Below are 19,138 nucleotides of genomic sequence, written 5' to 3'. Positions count from 1 at the left end.
GCTTCCAGTTGTAGATGATCACAGAATTAACCATGATCCAGAACCAGTTTAGTGTTGAGACTGAGGCTTTAGCCAAAATCTTAGAATCCTCAGATGTGTCTTCCAAATCCTGGAATTTGGGTAAATATCCCTGGCATCCGAGTTACAATCAACCACAGTTTTAGTGCTTCAGTTCCTCATATGCTTCCATTATTTCCCTGTCTTTTTCTTTGTCATTCAGTTTCCTGTTCTCGGTTAGCATGGCAGTTTTTTTTTTTTTTTTTTTAAATGCAGCACTTTTTAAAGTGGGTATAGCTAAACTGTCAAATTGCTCCAATAAAGGCATCAGGATGTTACTTCATGTCTCTCATTCATATTAGCTGCTTTGAGCTTTTTTTACTGCAGTGCTCTCTCTGATTCTGTGTGTGTGTGTGTGTGTGTGTGTGTGTGTGTGTGTGTGTGTGTGTGTGTGTGTGTGTGTGTGTGTTTCATATCCACTTTAAAAACTCTGTCAATATGTAATTTTGCCAATCCAATGCGAGGAGTAAGCTGTGATCAAACCATAACTGCTGTATCGATATGCATGGACGGTAGCTTGTAATAGGAGAATAACATAAGCAATAGAAGATGGTCCAATATAATTACATGTAATAAATTAAACATGCACAAACAATACAAATCAAGGAGAGTTTTAATGGAAGATAGGTTTGTCAATGAAAAAATTAGGTCTATAAAATTCCAGGATGATACAAAGCCAAAATCATTTTTCAAATGATGTTTTACGGTCAATCACTTCTGTTCCTGAGGTCTGTCTTTCTCTCTCGGCAGTGTTTGGTGTAGTGTGTGTGAGTGGACAGACGGAGATGAAGCGAGTGGTGGGCGATAACGCAACGCTGCCGTGCCACCATCAGCTCTGGCATGCGGACACCTCACTGCTGGACATCGAGTGGCTGCTGGTGAAACCCAACGCCAAGCAGAAAGCGGTAAGAGAGCACACGATGCCAAATTCAGAAAGAAAAATGGCAATTGCTTCATGGAAATTATGACCGTGTTCATCTGTCCGTTTAATAAACGTTCGCATGGTGAGCTTTGGAACGGTTAAAGCCGCCCTTCAATTAGAAACCTCGTTTTTCTAGCCGATGCCGACTTTTCCTTCCCAATTACTTTTTTATGAAAGGATGATTCAGAATTGGCAGGCGCTTCCTTTTTCCATTCCAGGCCTGGCCTTTGGTTATCTAACACTCTCACTTTCCACTGAAGTTCAGGAATCTCCTGCTACGCATGGCTTTGCATTTCAAATAGTCTGCTATTGATTATCCTGTGTGGAATAGTAAAACTGGCAAGCGCAAACGAGCAACATGGATTCTCGAGTGAAAACAAAGGCGGAAGAAACCTGAAGTATGATCAATCATTCAGAGACATGTTTTCAGCAACATTTGAATAAAGAAAATGACTCAATACAGATTTGATATTCTCCACCACTTCAAACTGCTGATCAGACAATTCTCAGAAATCTCTTAGTGGGTGTGGCGTAATGTTATAATGACCATACTTTGATTGATTGTACAATATGCAAGACTCGGAACCTGCTACAGGACTTGTCCAAGTACTGTACCATCCACTCAATAATAGAGTTTGCTCAGTATGCAAAGCAAGATAATCCTCGATCTCTCGGGTAGCTCTTATTGGCTAAATTAACTTTTGCTTTCTTATTTGCTCAGATGGCTGGCTTTGATGGATGACATTAACATCATGATTGATGGGAATGAAGCTAACACAGGCATCACCCAAAATACATTCATTACTCAAGATTAGCCCATCCCCTACTTTATAACCAAAGACCAGTCATTCAGACTTTTCATGAACATTGTGGAAAACATAAACTTTATTAAACATCGCACACCTTGGAAGGGTGCTATGATGTATGCTTTGTTTAGTCTATTTAACTACACGCGGAGCACTGTGTTTCCCTATGGACTGTTATTACTGACGCACCGCCCACTAAACTTTGGAGCGCTCTGGAGAGGTTTAACACGGATGAAGAAGTACATTCCAATTAAGACTAAAGGTGTTCAACGTGGTTGAGGCCACTCTTCCATTCAAATCCATGTAAAGTATATTTCCATGGAGCTGGTTTTGGGTCTCCTGGTTCAAGGGAAAATCAAATGCTACAGCATCCAAAGACTTCACAATTGTGCCCCTTTAACTTTGTGTTAACAGTTTGGGAAAGAATCATATATGGCTGGGAAGCTCAGTTGTTTACCTTTGTCCATATAGAGTATTAACATCAGTTTTGGACTCATTGATTGAACTACAACCAACAAAATATCTACATTTACTAGCAAAGAACATTTAATTCAATTGTTTGTAGCTCAGTGGTTATGTTTGATTTCTGATTGGAAAGTCTGGGTCCTTGGGCAAGGCCCTTAACCCTTAATTGGTTTGGATAAGGGCATCTTCCAAATGCCATAAATGTTTTTTTAATACACACAGTAGTGCACCTTGTTTCGTTTAGTTATATTTATATGTTATATTAATTATTTTATAAACTATTTATAGACTTTTTGATTTGCGAAACCTAAAAACAAAATACTTGTTTGTATAATATTTAGTTGTAGAAAGGGGTAGCTCAGAGGTTAAGATGTTGGGTTTCTGATCTCTTGAGCAAGGCTCTTAACAGCTCTATTATGTAATGCTCTATTGTTTAAAGCATTGGAAGCAAAATGGTTTCATTGTTTTCTTTATCTGCAGGTGATCACCTACTTTGCAGGACGGATTTATGACCCGAGCGAGGGCGAGGCTGGCAGGTTGACGCTGGCAGGTGATTACCTAAAGGGCGACGCCTCGCTGATGATCAGCGACCTTTCACTCACAGACTCTGGGGAGTACAGCTGCAAGGTGAAGAACGGAGGAAAGTACTACTGGAATACGGTCAATCTCATCGTCCTCGGTGAGTCCCAACCCTCTACAGACTGACCTTCAACTTGACTTTTGCTCCAGTAATATCTTCAAATGTGAAAGATTTTTCTTCCCACGCACGGGGGTGAGGGGAAAAACAAAGTGCTTGTTTTTTAATAGCAACAAATATATATACAGGGAGTGCAGAATTATTAGGCAAGTTGTATTTTTGAGGATTAATTTTATTTGAGGATTTAATTTGAACAACAACCATGTTCTCAATGAACACAAAAAACTCATTAATATCAAAGCTGAATATTTTTGGAAGTAGTTTTTAGTTTTAGCTATTTTAGGGGGATATCTGTGTGTGCAGGTGACTATTACTGTGCATAATTATTAGGCAACTTAACAAAAAACAAATTTATACCCATTTCAATTATTTATTTTTACCAGTGAAACCAATATAACATCTCAACATTCACAAATATACATTTCTGACATTCAAAACCAAACAAAAACAAATCAGTGACCAATATAGCCACCTTTCTTTGCAAGGACACTCAAAAGCCTGCCATCCATGGATTCTGTCAGTGTTTTGATCTGTTCACCATCAACATTGCGTGCAGCAGCAACCACAACCTCCCAGACACTGTTCAGAGAGGTGTACTGTTTTCCCTCCTTGTAAATCGCACATTTGATGATGGACCACAGGTTCTCAATGGGGTTCAGATCAGGTGAACAAGGAGGCCATATCATTAGATTTTCTTCTTTTATACCCTTTCTTGCCAGCCACGCTGTGGAGTACTTGGGCGTGTGTGATGGAGCATTGTCCTGCATGAAAATCATGTTTTTCTTGAAGGATGCAGACTTCTTCCTGTACCACTGCTTGAAGAAGGTGTCTTCCAGAAACTGGCAGTAGGACTGGGAGTTCAGCTTGACTCCATCCTCAACCCGAAAAGGCCCCACAAGCTCATCTTTGATGATACCAGCCCAAACCAGTACTCCACCTCCACCTTGCTGGCGTCTGAGTCGGACTGGAGCTCTCTGCCCTTTACCAATCCAGCCACGGGCCCATCCATCTGGCCCATCAAGACTCACTCTCATTTCATCAGTCCATAAAACCTTAGAAAAATCAGTCTTGAGATATTTCTTGGCCCAGTCTTGACGTTTCAGCTTGTGTGTCTTGTTCAGTGGTGGTCGACTTTCTGCCTTTCTTACCTTGGCCATGTCTCTGAGTATTGCACACCTTGTGCTTTTGGGCACTCAGTGATGTTGCAGCTCTGAAATATGGCCAAACTGGTGGCAAGTGGCATCTTGGCAGCTGCACGCTTGACTTTTCTCAGTTCACGGGCAGTTATTTTGCGCCTTGGTTTTCCACACGCTTCTTGCGACCCTGTCGACTATTTTGAATGAAACGCTTGATTGTTCGATGATCACGCTTCAGAAGCTTGGCTATTTTAAGACTGCTGCATCCCTCTGCAATATATCTCACTATTTTTGACTTTTCTGAGCCTGTCAAGTCCTTCTTTTGACCCATTTTGCCAAAGGAAAGGAAGTTGCCTAATAATTATGCACACCTGATATAGGGTGTTGATGTCATTAGACCACACCCCTTCTCATTACAGAGATGCACATCACCTAATATGCTTAATTGGTAGTAGGCTTTCCAGCCTATACAGCTTGGAGTAAGACAACATGCATAACGAGGATGATGTGGTCAAAATACTCATTTGCCTAATAATTCTGCACTCCCTGTATATATATGAGCCACTTTACCCCCTAGCAGAAGGCTTTAATGAAGTCCTGTCCCAGGAAATGAGCACGGCCTTGTGCTGTTCAGTCGGCAAGCCCCTTGGCATCTTGGCACAGTTGCGCTTGCCATAGCAGTAGAATGTCACTTTGATTATGAAAGATTATTGAATATTATTTATGAGGTGTCACAGAGGTCCAGTTTTTATAGCGGGAACTTGTTTCATTGATGTTCCACAACGTAACAATTAATGGGTAAAAAAAATGTACAATGTTTTGCTTTCATGAATAAAAATGGTTGGTGTTGTACAGGAACGTGAGCATTCTGTTACAGGTAAATATGTGTTTACAGTAATCCCCGGCTTTACCGCGGTTCAAATCCCTTCTCCCCGGTTTATCGCGGAATTGCATTTACGACAAAACAAATTTGTTTAGCTGATTTCGCTGATCTCGCGGATCGCATGATACAAAAAACTTATACGGAATTGTAGTTTTATGTTGAAATAATTACATGTATTAATACAAAATAAGTGTAAATGATAAAAGTAAGTAAAATGTTAAAACAGTACAGTACTGTATACATAAAATAGCATTTTTGGGGTGGTGTCCGTTTATCATGGTTTTTCGTTTATCGCAGGCGTTTTTTTTTAACATACGGGGGATTACAGTATTGATTTTCTGGATTGAAAAAATGTCTAGTCTGTGTCATTTTCTGAAACGATAATGGTGAATTTTAAGTCCAAGTGCTAACGTCATACTGTATTATTAATGCCTTAACAGCTGATCTGGTCTCAGTACTTTCTCTGTGCATTATTTGCTTGTTATTGGCACTTTCAGCTCGGTAGAGTCCCTCAAGTCGGGACAGTCGGCATTGTACCGCACACCAGGAAAGTGTGTTGCATCTGCTTCAAGGTTGCTGACCATTTGCTTTCTATAAAGACGTTTTAAATAGCGCGCTGTCAAATTTACGCATACATTTATACAGATTGCTGCCGGCTTCGCGACAACACTTTCGATTCGGTCGGGACGGGCATTAGTGTTTGTCTTGTTCAACACGAGGATAATGGCTCTGGTGCAAGCCCGAGTGCCTCCTCCTCTGTGTAAGTGATCCTGACAGTGGAGAAGACGGAAGGGGCCACCGCTACCCGGCTCCACTCTGTTAATTGCATCCTGCAGCAGAAGCCTGAGAGCACGAGTTTCTGTTCTCCAGACTCAGCACAAACCGGCACAAGCCTTGGAGCAGAGACTTGGTGGGTTTATGGGGCAGGGTGCGGTGTGGTGTGATGGGGTGGGGTGGCTGAATGAGTGAGTCTCGGTGATTGGTGTTGCGGTATAAGGTAATAGTGAGACAGGGCTTCTTTGCACTTACATATTAAATGTCCTCTGCGGAACCGAGCAGCCCCTGAATGGTACTTGTGGGAGAAAACAGGTACATCTGTGCAGATGTTCAGGAATCTTGTAATTGCTTCATGTTTTAGTGCAGTTTATGACATTATCACAATGTTCTACAGGTTTTGCTGTTTTTATTCTCCTTGGGGCACTTTGCTTACAAAAGAATGGAACCTCAGCAGAATTTCATTCAGGATTAATATCACCCTACACACCGTGCTTAAGACTTTAGGTCTCCAGAGGTACCAAGATGCTAACAAAACAAATTCTTAGCAGGCTGAGGAGTAAAAAAACAAACACAAACCTGGAAATCGTTTTTTTTTTATTTTATTATGGATAGGACAACTTTAGACTAAAAAAAATTCAGTTGAACTGATAATAAACTGCATTATGGAAAAAAGTCTGGGTTCCAAAAGCAACAGTATATATATATATATATATGCTTATTTCCTAAATAAATATAAACACTAGATATCTAGTTCTGATGTATTTTTACACAGGCTAAATACACCACTCAGAACAACCTTTTCAAACATACTGTATGCTAGCTACAGGTTACAAACTCTAACTAGCAGCACTCATCAGTTCTTATGCTTTTAGCAACATTTCTGCACCTGCCTGTCTCAAGAGTGTTTTCCTACGAAGACGTCGCACAAATGGAATTGAATTTAAACAACATACCTGTTGAATTTCAGCATTGTTTTGCTTTATTTGTTTTTTTTTGCACAGTGAAGCCATCGAAGCCTCGCTGCTGGATGGAGGGACGGCTGTTGGAGGGCAGCGACGTGAAGATGAGCTGTAAATCTGCAGACGGATCCGATCCCATCAATTACAAATGGGAGAGAGTGCTGAACAAGGGAAGCTATGTGGGGAAACTACCACCTCTTGCTCTACTGGGTATGAGGAATGGACAAATTGACTCTTTAATCTTTAGATTTAACAAAACATGGTTTCTGCAGGGTCTTAAAAAGTCTAAAAAAAAGTCAACAAAGATTTTAGGCCTTAGAAAAGTTTTAAATTTGCTGTTCTAGGTCTTAAATACTTTTAAATAGGTCTTCATTTTTCTATGTCCATGTAACGCTGCCTGTAATGCTCATTGAAATGCTCCCGCAGCACTTTAGAATGTTTTTAGTTTTTTCCGTGGTGACGTAGATTTTTCTTTCACTAGTACAAATATAATTCGCTGTATTACAACTACAAATAAGAGCACATGAAACAGCCAATCAGCTTTATGTTGTAGGTGTGAATTTCTCTTGGATTGTTCCACATATGCAAATGTAATTTTTTGAGTGCCATTTTAGAGATACCTTAATTATAAAATTATAATTTAGGGTTTGGTTAAAGCCAGTTTCTAACAACATATTTGTTTTTCATGTTGTGATACAAGTTTTACATTTAATTCTTAGTGGCCTTTAAAAGGGTCTTAAATTTGACTCGGTGAAACCTTCAGAAACCCTGCCAAAGGATTTAGGACTAAATATGAACATTACAATTGAAATACACAACTTATCTTAACATTAATCCAGAAATCTTTCTCTTCAAATCTTTGATTTGGGACATGATATATACAGTAAAATGGAAATTTTCCTGAAATCAGCATGGCTTCACTCACCACTATTTAATTCACTCCTTCTAAGGTTCATCGTTTAAATCTCAGCAACAATGATGAGCGGTAAATGCTCCATTGTCCTGAAAAATGTCTAAAGATATAAAATAGCAATGAAATGATAATAATGACATCTCCTTTCTCACATCACTATAAGCCTCGTTTTTTTTCTGATAGACAGCTATTTAAAATTGTATTGCTGTACATTTTTTTTTAATATCATTATAATGATAACATCGAGATTAAGGGAAGCATGGGATTTTTTAAATATATTTTTAACCCTTCAAAACATTTTCACCTGCAGAAGTTGTCTTGTATATATGTATTCTGTGCTACCTGAGCAGTTAAAGAAATATGGAGCAGTTATGACACTTTGCTGCACCAATACCACAAACCCTATTGGAATAACTGCAGCAGCAAAGAAGAAACTACTTATTAAAAGAAATGCAGTGATTTGACATCTTGGTACAATGTGGACTAACAGACAGTTTTATCAGGAAATTGATTTACCAAAGTAGCAATATCGGGACAAAAATACATGCTGTTTAAGTGCTAGTGCAACTTACGCAACCTTACAATCTTTCTAAAAATACTGTATGTTTAGACCTGAAGAACCCGGAGATCGTGACTCTAAGGAACCTGAGCCGGGAGAGTGCGGGCGTTTACAGGTGCACAGCCAGCAACGACGTGGGAGAGGAGAGCTGCACCGTGGAGGTCAAAATTCACTGTAAGTAATTTACAAGCGTATTCTGTACACTGCTAATGCCTTTAGCTTGTATTCTGAGATACCATTAAAAAAGAAGAATTATTTATACTCGCTGCAACACACAGCTCCTCATTACAGCATGGTACGAAGCTAGCATGTGTTCATGATATCCTGGGTCTTTAGGGAGTTTATATATGCGTACATGTGTGTGTAAGAGAGAGAGAGAGAGAGAGAGAGAGAGAGAGAGAGAGAGAGAGAGAGAGAGAGAGAGAGAGAGAGAGAGAGAGAGAGAGAGAGAGAGAGAGAGAGAGTTTTATCAGCATACTTGAAAGTTGAACCTAAAAAGGCTGCATAATTACGTTTGGGAAGTTAGCGAGGGAAACATTAATTGGCATCACAAACCTAGTCATGCATACAAACGTGCTGCTTTATTCCGAGGCATTGTGGTCTCACTTTGCTTGATTAATGGCTTGTGTTTTGCCACATATTCTCTTGGCACTGTTTGACGGATTGCTTTAGATGCTACTCGATCAGCAGTGCGGTGGTTGATCAGCTTGTATGGTGGAGAAGCCTTAATTGCAGCTTCTCTCCCAGGACTGGTTTTAAACTGACAATTGTGAGAAGGTGTGTGTCAGTCCAGTGCATCAGGTATAGATAGATAGATACATACATACAACTTTATTGCTGAGTAGTACAGGTACACAGCAACGAAATGCAGTTAAGCAGATAAATATGCAAATATATGCACAGGGTTAGGGTTGGGTTTATGTATATACCAATCAGGCATAACATTATGAGTGGTGAATAACACTGATTATCTCTTTATCATGGCACCTGCTATTGAGTAGGATATATTAGGGTGCAAGTGATTATTTTGTAAATATTGATGTGTTAGAAGCAAGAAAAATGGCATTTAAGTGAGTTTGATGAGGCCCAAATTGTAAAGTTTAGACGACTGGGTCAGAACATCTCCCAAACTGCAGCTATTGTGGGATGTTCCTGGTGTGCAGTGGTCAGTTTTATTAAAAGTGTTCCAAGGAAGAAACAGTGGTGAAGCAGCGACAGGGTCATGGGCGGCCAAGACTGTGATGCACGTGAGGAGCGAAGTCTGGCCGTGTGGTCCGATCCAACAGACGAGCTCCTGTAGCTCAAACTGCTAAAGAAGTTAATGCTGTTAATGCTCGATGGGTCAGAACTGTTCTGGCAAAAATGAACCAACACAATATTAGGCAGGTGGATATAATTTTTATGCATGATTGGTGGTCATAAAGTGGAAGGTGTATATATGAATATATATATATATATATATATATATATATATATATATATATATATATATATGAAGTAATATTAGTGCAGGATGTGTGTAATGCACAATATGTTTAGAGAATGTGGGACATATAAATTTACAATATGGAATATAAACATTGTATGTACAACTGTACAAAGTTATACACAGTATCTCAACGCCTGTAAAATATACCACCTTGTAATATTCTTTGCACTCCTTTGAAAGGGTTTTTCAAAAAAAAAAAAGAAAAATGAAAAAAAGTTTGCACTTTGTAGAGAAAAAAGGCTGGTCATGTGACACTTTTTTTTTCTTCCCAGATGTCCGAGGTATGGGAGTGATGGCTGGCGCCGTGGTGGGTGTGTCCTTGGGCGTTCTACTCCTCATTCTCATTGTATGGCTGGTACTCCGCAAGAAAGAAAAAAAGAAGTACGAAGAGGAGGAGACACCTAATGAGATCAGGTATGCGCCAGTGTGTGTAGAGTTCACAAAAAAGGAAGGGTGGCACGATTATGCATGGTGATGCTTAGCGCCACCTTTTGCCATAACAATGCGTTATTTTTCTAAAAGCGAAACAATTTGTTCATTTTTAACCGTTAATAGTTACTATTCATTTTTTAATGTTCATGCTCATCCCTGAAACAGCTGACTTATAAACAGTCTAAAAAATACAGCTTTACCTCTGACTGAGACTCTGAGACTCCTTAAAACTACAATAAAACAAAACAAATATATAATTTCAAACATTTTCTACTGTACAAATCCCTGTCTTTAGGAACAGGATTATAGTAGAATGAGTGCATTGACATCTGTAAGCCAGGGCTTTTTCCTGCTGTTCTGGAAAATGAATCAATACCATGTGACCAATCAGATTTGAGCATTCAACAGTGATGCAGTGTAAATAATAAATACTAATACAATCGGGGAATTCTCTCCACTCAAGACCTTTATTATCTCCTCGAGACAGTTTAGTATTAATAAATCCGTACATGTGGTGGTTTATTCGAGAGCATGACAATGAATAATGTAAAATAGGAATGAGAAAGAGAGAGAGAGAGAGAGAGAGAGAGAGAGAGCGAGAGAAAGAGAGAGAGCGAGAGAAAGAGAGAGAGAGAGAGAGAGAGAAAATGAGAGAGGGAGCAGGCAGCAAATGATGCTTCACCACGCTCGGTTGATGTACTTGACTTTATTGTCGTGCTTATGATGGAACACACTGGTGGCTGAGCGCTGGCTCAGGAACAGCGCACCATAAGTCCTTTTGGCCTCACGTCCTCAGGGCTTTAAAGATATTGGATGATTTATAGTGATATATAATGAAATGCTGACGCTGCGGTGTCGACGCCCATCTTTTGCTGAGTGTGAAAGTGGACTGTCTCTCTCTCTCTCTCTCTCTCTCTCTCTCTCTCTCTCTCTCTCTCTATGTTCATGTCTTTCTTGATTTCTTGATGTCTCCTTCTTTCTCATTTTCTCATTTTCTTCCTTTCTGTTTCTGACTATCATGCTCTATCACTCCCTATTTCATTCTTGGTCTCTGTCTGTCTCTCTGTCTTTTTGCTCTCTTATTTTCTTCCTTTCTGTCTCTGCATTTCTCTCTTATTCTGTCTTTATCATATTCCATCACTCTTTCTGCCTTGGTCTCTCTCTCTCTCTCTCTCTCTCTCTCTCTCTCTCTCTCTCTCTCTCTCTCTCTCTCCGTCCTCTCTGCCTGGCTTGTTGTCTCCTTTGCTCTCTCTCTCTTCAGTCTTTCATTTTATTCCCTTCGGTCTCTGTATTTTCTCTGAATCTGTCTCTCTATCACACTAAATCATTCTTCTTATTTCTGTCTTTCTCTCTCTTTTGTTTTGGTCTCTTTCACTGTCTCACTGCCCTCCTGCTTTCCCTCTTATTCTTTTCCTTCCTTTATGTCTTTTTATTTCTCTCTGACTCTGTCTCTCCATTTTCTCTCTTTCTCTCTCTCTCTCTCTCTCTCTCTCTGTCTGCCTTTTCATTTCTGTCTCAGTATTTGTCTGACTCTGTCCCTCTGTCTCTTTCTGTATTTCTGTATTTGAATATATATCTTGAAATGAACGAGACAATCTTTCATATCAAACAAACAGGACATTTTCTCCTCTCTGTTCCTCTTAGTCCCTCTTTATACCCCATCATGTCTCTTGCATTTCCTGTCCTATTTTTTCATGCTTTCCTCTCCAGGTCTTTTCTTTCCAGTTTCCAGTCTCTTATACACTCACACAAACTCACACTCACACACACACACACACACACACACACACACACACACACACACACACACACACACACACACACAATACTTTATTAAGGCTATAAAAATTATAATAGAAATGATAAAAGAGTGTTAACAGCTGTACTAACTATTTCATCTCCCACTTTCTCTCCCTTTCTCCCTCTCAAAATACATACTAACACAATTCATACACATACACACACAGATATTCAGTACACACACATGCACACAAATATGACACACACACACACACACACGACCTGGTTCTATTGATATAAACTAAAAATGAGACATGTAGACTTCCTAATTTAAAATCAGATCAGTGTGTGTGTGTGTGTGTGTGTGTGTGTGTGTGTGTGTGTGTGTGTGTTGAGGAGGGTAATCATCATCATCATCATCATCATCATCATCATCATCATCTCTCTCTCTCTCTCTCTCTCTCTCTCTCTCTCTCTCTCTCTCTCTCTCTCATAGTTAAATATCTTCCAATATCTTCCAATTCTATTTTCTATATCAGGACACATCATCTGTGTAAATAATTTTCGATCAACGAAAAGGAAGTCAACACTGCTTCCTACAATCTGATTGGCTGAAATTTAAAAAGCTGTTATAGAATCTCTGGTATTTAGAAACACCCATGACATCATCAAGCTCTAAATCTCTCTACAATTATCATACACTTATGCTGTTGTCCTGTCTGCTTTGTTGCTAAGCAACCAAAGCACACTGTCAAACCCAGTACGTTGGGAGGTGGACGAATTGAACTGATTTTCATTGTACGCTTTTCTCATCAGGGAGGATGCAGAGGCTCCCAAGGCCAAGCTCATGAAGCCAAACTCTCTGTCCTCCTCACGTTCGGGAAGCTCTCGATCCGGCACCTCGTCCACCCAGTCCATGGTTCCCAGCGGTGGCCCGCGTGTCCACAAACCTCACCCGCCTCCTCCCTTGGCAGGGCATCTGAAAAACAGCATCCAGCCCTCGACCCTTCCAGCCGTTCCCCCAGCGTACACACAGGTTGCTTCCAAACTCCAAGAACCCCACAGCAGCCCAAAACTCAGCCCGGGCAACCTGGCACGGATGGGTGCCATGCCTGTCATGATCCCGGCACAAACCAAGGCCTTCCAGACTGTCTAGAGATACACAGAAATAATGATCATATATATATATATATATATATATATATATATATATATATATATATATATATATATATATATATGTATACACACACACACACACACACACACACACACACACACACACACACACACACACATATGCTGATTTACTCCAGGTACGCATGAATGCCACGATCCTGGTGTTCTAAAAGGCAAACCAATACACACACACACACACACACACACACACACACACACACACACACAGAAACTGTGAGCCTGCAAACCGAATCGGACTCATTCCATCAAGAGAAATAAAGCAAGCAAGGACGAATAAAAAGGGAAATAAAAGCTGAAGTCACTTAAAGCGTCACTAATCGTTGTGTCAATAAACCATCACGCATGGGAAATAAGAAGCGATTGCCCCCTTGACGCGGACAATAAATGAAAGCGGTGTTTTCCTCGTAACACACCCCATTTGTTTTACACTCCGATGGCAGCGCCGGGGATTCCGCGTGGCCAGGTGGAACGCTCGATTTATTTTCCAAACAAGAGACTTAGCCGTTGTCGCAGGAAAGCCACACACACTTTATCCAGATGAAAGAAAAGTTTATGTTTCTTTACTCAAACACTTGACCTAAGAGCTAACTGGCTTTGCTTGCACACTCGAGGTTGTAGCGTCAAGCCGGCAGCTTTTGTTGGCAGACGAGTGGAAAGGACTTGGTTCCAAAACACCTGCTCTGTTTTGCTTTCCAGTCACAGCAATACAATTGGCTTCGAACCAGGAAGTGAAATTGAATCATCCGCATGACTGATTTGTAAATGTCTATATTGGTTTGATTACTTTATCCAAATAAAACCAGTACAGTAAGAGCCCAAAGGGTTGCTTTAATATTATAGTAAAATAAGAAGAGAAAGAAAGAAAAGAAACAAAAAAAGTGGCTTCTTATTGGTTAAAAAACCAAAATGTATCTGCTACATTTGCTTAAAGCTTGATATATCTATTTGCATACATATTGAAAACTATTATGAAAATGGAGTTTTCATCTAGAAACGCTACGTGTCCGCACTTTTGTTTTCAATCGTTTCCCAAAAGTTGCTCATCCGCACTGAAAATTGTCAAATGTTTCCACTTTGCAGAGCGTTTTCAAAGAACTACGTTTTCGTAGACCGAAAAAAAAGAAAAGCGTATTAGTATGGACATGCCCTAATTTAGTTCATGCTTTTTTTTATGACCTGCGTATATATCAAAACTCAACAGTCTCTATTTTGTATGAATTTTACATGCATTCATGTCGAGAAAACTCTATCGCATGCCCTGCATTTGCATATCGAAACCTGATTGGCTGTTATATTCAAACGTGCAGTAACTCTTAGCTTTAAATTCTGAAATGCTCCAATCATAAAAAACCATTGGATCAATTTTTTTTATAATATTTTAATGCTTATAATTAGACATTTTTGCTTACGATCAATAAAAGCTTTCACGTTTTTCTCACCAGTTTATATTCCGGAGAGTAAATGAGGCTTTTAATGTTAATTTCACTTCCTGGATTGCTTAAACTTCACTAGCATATTTTACCAAATGATAATTATCCAATATAACCAGTTTAAAGCAGTTCTGATTGTTTTTTTGACAGAATGACATGGTGCATTTTTATATTTACAGTCTAAATGTTTCGATATTTTTTAGCTGTTCAGTACGACGATTAATAACACGGCAATAACCAATAACGGTTTCTGTAAGTTCTGTTAGTTAAGAGAATTATGAACTTGCTTTGTGTGTTAAAGCATGTCTTTATGTGGTGTTTTGTAAATATATATACATTATATGGACAAAACTTTGTAGACACCTGATTATAAGATGTGTGTTTTGAACATCCCATGCCACAGTCAGTCCCCAGTTGCTGTAAAAATTCAATCTACTCTTCTAGGAAGATGCTCCACTAGATTTTGTGGTGTGCTTGTGGAGATTTGTGTTCATTTAGATACAAGGGTCTTAGTAAAGTCAGGTACCTATGTAGTGTGAGGAGGTCTGGGTTGCGGTCAGGGTTCCAGTTCATCCCGAAGGTGTTCAGTACGGTTGAGGTCAGAAATCTTTAGCAGGAGATCTTCCACTCCAAACCATGCACAGCATATATTTATAGAGATGGCTTTGTACTTCTAGTTCAAGTTCGAGAACAACCACATAGGAATGTTTTTGTCCATATAGTGTATATATTGTGAAGTAGTGAAGTTTTTGACAGAAGGTTTTGAATTCAAATCACAATGCCAGAAAAAAAAAAAACATTCCATGCCCACGAGCAAGTGTCCTGAACTGCTTATTCTTCCAACTCTGCCTGAAACGAAGACATGTAACTTTTAATTTCATACAGACTTGACCTAAATGGGTGGTAATTTTATCCCAGACCAGCTCCTTGTAAAAACTATGTCACACTTTTTTCTCAGGTCGCTATATTTTCGGATGTTCTACATTTTTGGAAAAGATTGTATCTTGTTTTTTGTTTTTTTCTCTTATTCCTCATGTGATAAACTTGAGCCAGTCGAGCCGATTTTAATAAAACAGGTGCTCGGTGTAATGCGTTCCGTTCACCCCGGAGGCAGTTCTTTTTTTCCCAGCTCCACTCTTTGTACTTCGATTGGATGAAACCAGGACTGAGATGAGTGCGAGCGATTGATCATGAAACGTCCCACAGGGAAACCAAGGTGTCCTCCAACATCACCTCAGCTTAGAAAAAGATGAGATTTTGGGGGTATGGGCAGCATTTGAGTTAAGCGTTCAAATCGGGCATTTAAGTCACATATTCCAGTCACGCATTTGAGTAAAGCATTCAAGTCAAAACGTTAAGTTAAATATTCAAGTCAAATATTTGAGTTAACTTTTTGAGTCAAACATTTGAGTCAAACATTTAAGTCAAGCATTTGAGTCAAACTTTCAAGTCAATTGTTTGAGTCAAAGATTCCAGTCAAACATTTGAGGTAGGCGTTTGAGTCAAACATCAAAGTCAAAAATGTGAATATGGATTCCAGTCAAACATTTGAGTTTGCATTCAGATAAAGCTTTTAAGTCAACATTTAAGTAAAACATTCGACTCAAGCATATAGGTCTCATGTTTTGAGCCAAGGATTCAGTCAAACATTCGGGTGAAGCATTCAAGTCCAACATAAAACAATGTAATAAAGCAAATAATTAAGCATGATTTCTCTTTCAGAGAACCCAGCTTTAGATGTCTAGAAGGTTGCAAGGCAAAACCCTACGATTTCTCCCCCTAGTTTTTCTCGAAACTGCATGCTTAAGCCTCGTTGTGAATTTCAATTGTCTGGTGAACAAACGAATTATAAACGAAGTCCTAATTTTCTTCGTTCATTCCTTTGATCCTTTTCAAAGTGCAAATATTCGACGACTGTGCACTTCCTTGCATATCAAAGCTCTTGGAATTATCTGAGACGGAGAACATCCTCGCAGCCACCGGGGTTCGTTTACCATCATATCAGGCAAAATGGATTTTACTTTCAAATGGTTTTATACTGAGCTTTTTTAACAAAAAGCAGATTTTCAGAAAACATGGCTTTCGATTTGAATACATTATTCCAGTGTTAAAGTTTCCAGAGGGGCTTTGAATAGGAATCAAGACTAAGTCCGGATCGAGTCCATTGTCACACTGCAGCGTCTTTCATATGTAACGCAATATCATAAGGCGACAATATCAGTTCTATGTGCCTGAACTTTTCTTTTTTGGTTTTTCTATGAAACAATTTGTTTTTGGTTCAGCTTTAGAATAGCCTTCTTATCATTTTTTTCTTTCTCATTGCCTTTTCCAGATTTTAGGAAATGGAGAACACACACTAAAATGATTTTTCATCCACATCTTCTTATCTAAAAGAGGAAAAGAAAGTGGGTTTGGGTTTCGGGTGACATTTTGAAAGAAATGTTAATGTAATTCATCAGGTGTCTCCTTTTATGCTAAATGATGTTGCCTCATGATCCAAGAAATCCCTAACATCTGCTGCTTTAGTTACTCCCTGGAACTATCTCAAATCGAGTACATCTCACATGTTCTCAAGTACATAGAGAATTTCTTTTAGATGAATGAATACTGCAACAAGTCTAGTCAAGGTTTATCTTCCATATAAACTATATGGACAAAAGTTGATGGACACCTATAGTAGATATGCTTTTTGAACATCCCATTCCACATTTAGCCCCTTTTGCTGTTATAATAATCTTCACTCTTCTGGGATGATGTTCCACTAGATTTTGGAGTGTGTTTGTAGAGATTTCTGCTCATTAAGCCACAAGGGTGTTAGTAATGTTGAGTACGGATAAGGGTGAGATGAAGAGGCATTGAAGAGGTTTAATCAGTGTTTCAATTCATCGCAAAGGTGTTCAATAGGCTTGAGGTTATAGCTTTATAGCAGGCCACTTAAGACCTTCCATTCCTATCTTAAAAGAGCTGGTTTTGGCTTTTTTTAATGATGGAACAGGTTTGGCTCTCCTAGTTAAAGTGAATGGAAATTCAATAGTAACACATCAAGGAACATCCTATACAATTGTACACCTCTAACTCTGTGGTAACAGTTTAGGAAAGAACCACATATGATGGGGAAAATCTGGTGTCCCAATATTTTTTTGTTCTAAATGTAAATAGTTTCCTGTAACTATTCTGTAGAACCTTAGAAGGTGAGTTTTGTAGCCTTGTCCCTGATTCAATTCTGATTTCAGGTTACTGCTTGTTTGTCCATTACCTCCTCACCATGATGAGGTAGTCTAAATTGCATTAGGTGTTGCTGGACTGGACCCGGACCATATTCCCAATTACTTCCCCTCCACCTCAACCTTCACAATGTTTTTGTTCACAATGTTCTGGCTCCAGCATGACCCTTACCTCTGAAGATAGTTGCAGTCATCCATACAATCATGCAAAATTGTGTGAAAGTTTTTTTTCCTTCTTTTTTTTACCCAGTGTGTAAAATATTTTTCTTAACATTTATACACTTTTGGTGTTTGTTCAGTGGCACAGCAGAGCAGTGGCATTAAAACCTCGATCGAGATTTGAATTCACAAACATCTTTATTCTCCATTAGCTACAGCAGCGTGTGTGTGTTTGTATGTACAGATCCGGTGTGTATGTGTGTGACAAAGAAAGAGAAAAAGATGTGACGAAAAAATAACGAAAGAGCTCTTGTAATGAAACAAACTGATTCGAAAAATGGATTGGAATTTTATTCGATTTTTTTGTTCCAGTCGCTTTTATGTTGAGGAGCAGCGTTTACTTATCACGTGTTTGCATCCGGAGTGTGCACTAATGCATCGAAAAAAGTGACAGGAATGCATGTTTCAGGTCTTGCCAAGGTTTTTTTTTTTTTGCCACAGTGCTAGTATGAGTATGCCATATATCAAGAAATGATGCTAAAAGTCGTTTTTAAAAATGTAGAAATAAATAAAAATTCTCAATTGCTATAACTGTGAATAAGAATTTTATATTTGACTCTTTTTGTTTTGTTTGGATTTAAATGACGGTGAATGAGTTTTGGAAAACGTGCAAAACGGCGTGAACGTCATTGACGTGCTTCGTTCGGTTACTCACAACATATGTATATATAATCACTCTGTGGAAAAAAAATGTATATTTGTACAATATCTGAATTACTCTTTCGGTTTGTAATAAAGCATTGAAAGGCAAAGAGAACAAAGATGGATTTTGTGTTTTTTCATGTGTGTGTGTGTGTGTGTGTGTGTGTGTGTGTTGCAGTTGTTTAAATAAGAGAAGATTGTCTTTCAAACAAACATATTCTACAGCCATTATGTACATTTATTCCAGGGCCACAGTTCATTATATCCTTTCCAGTCTATTCATTTTTCATTCTTTCTCCATTGACACCTGACTTTTCCAGCCAAATGGGGTTCCTCTCCAAACTGTCACCTCAAAGTTGAGGCAAACAATTGTGTTTTTGGATGTAGTAGCATTCAATTTTCCCTTCACTTAAACTAGGAGACCCAAACCTGTTCCAGCATGACATTGCATAGGAGTTGGAGTAGAAGATCTTAAGTAGCCTGATATAGAGCTCTAATATCATGCAAATCGTTTGCTTAGGTGTAATTTTACAATCCTAAAAAAATTACAATCCTAAACAAAAATAAATAAATAAAAAACAGCATTCA

At 39.0% G+C, this 19,138-nt stretch overlaps 1 protein-coding gene across 1 annotated transcript in view; it reads left to right on the top strand.

Annotated features, from left to right (window-relative positions):
* Nucleotides 1-18,669, top strand: part of LOC124393927 (CXADR-like membrane protein) — a 57,440-nt gene extending 38,771 nt beyond the window's left edge. The window contains exons 2-7 of the mRNA XM_046861989.1: nt 808-962; nt 2,731-2,929; nt 6,745-6,912; nt 8,226-8,348; nt 9,936-10,077; nt 12,652-18,669. Of these exons, the coding sequence (XP_046717945.1) occupies nt 808-962; nt 2,731-2,929; nt 6,745-6,912; nt 8,226-8,348; nt 9,936-10,077; nt 12,652-12,991 (1,127 nt within the window). The 3' untranslated portion in view covers nt 12,992-18,669. The remainder of the gene's footprint in view (nt 1-807; nt 963-2,730; nt 2,930-6,744; nt 6,913-8,225; nt 8,349-9,935; nt 10,078-12,651) is intronic.
* The last annotated feature ends 469 nt before the right edge of the window (nt 18,670-19,138 follow it).

The sequence above is a fragment of the Silurus meridionalis genome, chromosome 11, assembly GCF_014805685.1.
Source record: "Silurus meridionalis isolate SWU-2019-XX chromosome 11, ASM1480568v1, whole genome shotgun sequence".
In the NCBI taxonomy this organism is placed as follows: Eukaryota; Metazoa; Chordata; class Actinopteri; order Siluriformes; family Siluridae; genus Silurus; species Silurus meridionalis.
Note: the sequence above shows the minus strand (reverse complement) of the source record. Positions and strands in the feature narration are given on the sequence as shown.